Raw genomic sequence first — 5,184 nt, 5'->3', positions numbered from 1 at the left:
GGATAGGGGGGGGGGGGGGCATCTAGCAACGGGATACACATTTCTGATTGAAGATGGGTGATTAAATATCTTTTTTTTTTGGTTCTGTCTACCGATTTCTTTGTATTCCTTCTCCAGTTCTTCTCCAGTTCTTCTCCTGTTCTTCTCCAGTTCTTCTCCAGTTCTTCTCCTGTTCTTCTCTCAGTTCTTCTCTCAGTTCTTCTCCTCTGCCTAGGTAAAAATAATCTGTTACCATCCTATCAGTTGATCTCATTGGCTTTAGTCGTACATTTTCACAATTGAAGTGTAACACTATTATCGACTGCGACAGATGCGATGAAACGTTTATAATCGTCAACTAACCTGACAGTACCGAGTAATAACTGTGTTTCACTATTCAGAATTATAATTATATTTATTTCTTATATGATTATTGAAATTATAGATCGAGACAATAGAATTTCCGTTTTTATAGTGAACAATTTCCGTGATATATGACTAGTATTACCAACTAATATCTCCCGAGCTATCAGTAGCAGAGTCGGTGGGCGAACAGGGCAGGGGAAGTATTTGTCCCAGAGAAAAATGGTTTGTACCCCCAAATTAAACCCTCACTTTATTTCTTACAAATTCAATAATATGATTTGTGTATGCACTTTCCCAAAATATACGTCAGAATACACAAACTTAACTAATTCAATTTTTCGAAAATGTTCTACAGATGCTTCATAATAGGCGTGTGACCATAACGCCTCAACAGAGTTACCGTATTTTAAATTTCAGCCCCCACAGTTGTCCTCTCCATACTGTTATAAAACTATTTTGACAATATAAATCTATTTTGACATAAGACTATCTTGACATAACAAGACTATTTTGACAATATAAATCTATTTTGACATAACAAGACTATTTTGACATAACAAGACTATTTTGACATAACAAGACTATTTTGACATACCAAGACTATTTTGACATAACAAAACTATTTTGACGTTTATTATGGGATTATTTTCACGTCATAAGACTATTTTGATGTTATAGAACTATTTTCATGTTATAACACTAATCTGACTAATACTTATTAGTCAAAGGACCTTAGTGATATAAACATACGTACGTCTGACTGAAAAGTTGAATGGTGTAAAAAAATAAATAAATAAAATAAAAGCCATAATGGCATCGATACATGTAAAAAAATATGGAAATCCTACTTACACTACCTTAGATATAACAGCACTGGTTCAGGAAACAAGCAGAGATTGATTTTTAACCTCATTGGTTTGATTCCATTACAAAAATACAGGGTTTAGAGTTTAAACCTCTGCTCGCTTACCGGGGATCCAGGGTTCAAAACCAGCATTGATCGATGAAACCTTTTGATTTTCAACTCTTGTTTCCAGATCGGATAAGCCGATTTATTACAATTAGCGCCTAGTCCTTCCATTATGCATGATGAAGATATCTGGTCAGTTGGACATCAAAAAGCATTTGGCTAATTCTCCCAAATTTCCTCCATTGCGCACTGTTGTAGGCAGGAGTACCAGATAATAGCAGAGGGTTATTGACATCGTCAAAGATATCGGTATCTGATCCACGACATATTGAGACCTGATCTACGTTACCGCTATTACTAGACGTTACCGGACGTTACTTGACGTAAGTGAGAATAAATACTGTAAGCGGTCAGTTAAAGATTTGATATAAAAGCTATTGAGATGTCAAGTTTAACGAGTAACGATGGTTTACTGTGTAATTCACCGCCATTATCTTGAGATATATCGCTGGTAGGTTTCCGTTATGAGATGTTATATTATCCTCGAGAGATGGTTGTCTATTTCGTTGATGGAACTTAATACCACTGTTTACGATTCCAACAGTTCTAAATGGTTCCTGTTCATCACAAGACAAATTCTGAATAAAACAATAGATGTCACCTGTTTATATAATCAATGTTCTGTTAATAATGATGTTGCTATAGGGACATCCCCACCACTAGTATTAGGTTTCAGGATAAGTTCCTAAAAAAGCTTGCGCTAGTCAAATGAGAACCCACATCCCTTGGTCTAACATTATATAGGCGTTCACAAATGAATCGATTTTTGTCCCAGACTTAAGCATGCTAATGTTCTGGTGAAAAATGAAAAATTCATTAGCTGCTACCTATATTTCATGATTTCGGGGTTTTGTTTTTAGGTTCCGATTTTTGTCGTTCTTACTTTTCGTATAGAAGCCTAAACTTGATTTGATTCTAGTTACTAGATCAAGAGTGATGTTTGGTATGGTGCTGTCTATGTGTGATGTTTGGTATGGTGCTGTCTATGTGTGATGTTTGGTATGTTGCTGTCTATGTGTGTTTTTTGGTATGGTGCCGTCTATGTGTGATGTTTGGTATGGTACTGTCTATGTGCGATGTTTGGTATGGTGCTGTCTATGTGTGATGTTTGGTATGGTACTGTCTATGTGTGATTTTTGGTATGGTGCTGTCTATGTGTGATGTTTGGTATGGTGCTGTCTATATGTGATGTTTGGTATGGTACTGTCTATGTGTGATGTTTGGTATGTTGCTGTCTATGTGTGATGTTTGGTATGGTACTGTCTTTGTGTGATGTTTAGTATGGTGCTGTCTATGTGTGATGTTTGGTATGGTGCTGTCTATGCGTGATTTCTGTCTATGTGTGATGTTTGGTATGGTGCTGTCTATGTGTGATGTTTAGTATGGTACTGTCTATGTGTGATGTTTAGTATGGTACTGTCTATGTGTGATTTTTGGTATGGTGCTGTCTATGTGTGATGTTTGGTATGGTACTGTCTTTGTGTGATGTTTGGTATGTGGTGCTGTCTATGTGTGATGTTTGGTATGGTACTGTCTATGTGTGATTTTTGGTATGGTGCTGTCTATGTGTGATGTTTAGTATGGTACTGTCTATGTGTGATTTTTGGTATGGTGCTGTCTTTGTGTGATGTTTAGTATGGTACTGTCTATGTGTGATGTTTGGTATGGTGCTGTCTATGTGTGATTTTTGGTATGGTACTGTCTATGTGTGATTTTTGGTATGGTGCTGTCTATGTGTGATGTTTGGTATGGTGCTGTCTATGTGTGATGTTTAGTATGGTACTGTCTATGTGTGATGTTTGGTATGGTACTGTCTATGTGTGATGTTTGGTATGTGGTGCTGTCTATGTGTGGTTGCTGGTTAAGGACAATGGTACTGTAGTTTAACGTAGTGACAATGGACAGGCGATATTGTAGACTAAACCATCAATCTGTCTACTGAACTTGACTTCAGGAATTTCCGTTCTATATTTTATTGTTTTGACAAATCTCTTGAGTTAACAGGTCAGGTTCCTGTCTCAGATATTTACACTTCATTGGTATATCGCGATCTGACTTGACTGTATAATTCTAATATGTCGGTAGTTCAACTTTTAAACACCTAATACTACCTCTCATTGTGATTATCTACCTCAGATTGAAACGGTGTGATTAGCTGATATCGAAAATATAACCAACGTATTGTCGTATATTACTATTGCTTGCCTTGATTTGAAGATAATTGCTAACATAAATAGCCATTGTATTGTCGTATATCAGCATTGCTATCGTGGAATTGATCACGCTAATATAGCTAATCAACCACTGTGTTGGTGTATATTACTATTACTATCATATTGATCTGATGAAGAAATAAAGAGGTTTAGCTAATATAGCTAATCAACCACTGTGTTGGTGTATATTACTATTACTATCATATGGATTTGATGAAGAAATAAAGAGGTTTAGCTAATATAGCTAATCAACCACTGTGTTGGTGTATATTATTATTACTATCATATTAATTTGATGAAGAAATAAAGAGGTTTAGCTAATATAGCTAATCAACCACTGTGTTGGTGTATATTATTATTACTATCATATTGATTTGATGAAGAAATAAAGAGGTTTAGCTAATATAGCTAATCAACCACTGTGTTGGTGTATATTATTATTACTATCATATTGATTTGATGAAGAAATAAAGAGGTTAAGAAACACTTGATAAAAGACATTAAGCTAAGTTTAAAACTCGGTATTAAGGCTATAAAGTATATAAAAGAAATCGCAGTTGAAGACAAGTCGAGATGAAATAAAGTTGAAAGTGAGAAATGATGTTCTAGAGATTACACACCAGAAGGTTTGAGACTGAGGCTGAGTTGTTAAAGAGATTGAAATCTGTTGCTGTCCCACCGTAAATAATCCGATATATTCTGCCATTCTAGTTTCAATTTTTTTAACAGTCAACCGTGAAAGTTCCTAATGCGCGTTTCCATATATCATTGTATTGAATAGCAGTCATTATTCAGCTTATATCTACCTCCTTTCCAACAACTTTCAAAATAGCTATCAGAGGTTGGAATAGAGGTAATTGTTTCCGTGAATCGACCGAGTGTGGTTAATCCCGACACTCAGTTTAATATTGGACCAATTGGGGAAAAAATGAAATGGATTTTGAGGCCAACTGTTTCATCATACACTAATTAATACGTTGCAGCCTTTCCGTCTGCCTACAATTTCTTTAATAATTTAGTTAGCTAGAGGTTTTACAGTTTATAAAAGAACTGAAAGGAAATGACTCGCCAGGGTTGAAATCAAACTTCAGATAGGATGAACCTAAGAAATAAAAAAGGAGAGAATGTGCCGATTTATTTGATATAATTTGAAATATATATATTAAATCTAAAAGAAGAATTAAAATTGTAAATGAAAAGAAAGCAAATGAAGTTAATTAAACAATGATATCTTCCTCTATTAACAATAATAGAAAACCATAGAATGAATTTATAACATTAATAAGAATTGAGAATCTATGGACAAAACGTCCCCTGGTACCCTCACTCTGTTTCACTCCTCACTCACACTTGTTTGTTTTCTCTGTCAACTGTAGTTTTTTTCTGATTATTCGTGCTGACTTTATTCTAGACAGTATTCTAGAGTAAACATCCCCATAGTTGATCCCGGGAAGTAGAGGTAGGTTTACTAACTTAAGAGTGTTTATCTAGATACTAGACAACTTGAAGCGGTCTGAATGGGGGACTCAGTGTCGATTTATCTCCCCCTTGACTCGCCTTGAGGAGTTAATACATCCGAGGATCTTTCATCTCATACACTATAATTTATATATCTACTAATTACAACGGTTGGTTTAAACTACCCAATGTTCCGGT

At 35.3% G+C, this 5,184-nt stretch overlaps 3 protein-coding genes across 3 annotated transcripts; 1 reads left to right on the top strand and 2 right to left on the bottom strand.

Annotated features, from left to right (window-relative positions):
• Window positions 1–88: 88 nt before the first annotated feature.
• Window positions 89–1,426, bottom strand: LOTGIDRAFT_174077 (hypothetical protein; the record flags this gene model as incomplete). Its single annotated transcript, XM_009052407.1, has 2 exons — window positions 89–301; window positions 1,316–1,426. The coding sequence occupies 2 exons, from the start codon at window positions 1,424–1,426 to the stop codon at window positions 89–91; spliced, it is 324 nt and encodes a 107-aa protein (XP_009050655.1).
• Window positions 1,427–2,252: 826 nt separating this feature from the next.
• Window positions 2,253–2,420, top strand: LOTGIDRAFT_142551 (hypothetical protein; the record flags this gene model as incomplete). Its single annotated transcript, XM_009052406.1, has 1 exon — window positions 2,253–2,420. A coding segment is annotated over one exon (168 nt), but the record flags the coding sequence as incomplete, so codon positions are not given.
• A 429-nt stretch (window positions 2,421–2,849) lies between these two features.
• Window positions 2,850–3,011, bottom strand: LOTGIDRAFT_142546 (hypothetical protein; the record flags this gene model as incomplete). Its single annotated transcript, XM_009052405.1, has 1 exon — window positions 2,850–3,011. A coding segment is annotated over one exon (162 nt), but the record flags the coding sequence as incomplete, so codon positions are not given.
• Between the last annotated feature and the right edge of the window lie 2,173 nt (window positions 3,012–5,184).

Source organism: Lottia gigantea (genome assembly GCF_000327385.1).
Source record: "Lottia gigantea unplaced genomic scaffold LOTGIsca_181, whole genome shotgun sequence".
In the NCBI taxonomy this organism is placed as follows: domain Eukaryota; kingdom Metazoa; phylum Mollusca; class Gastropoda; family Lottiidae; genus Lottia; species Lottia gigantea.
This window is presented reverse-complemented; position numbering and strand designations above follow the sequence as displayed.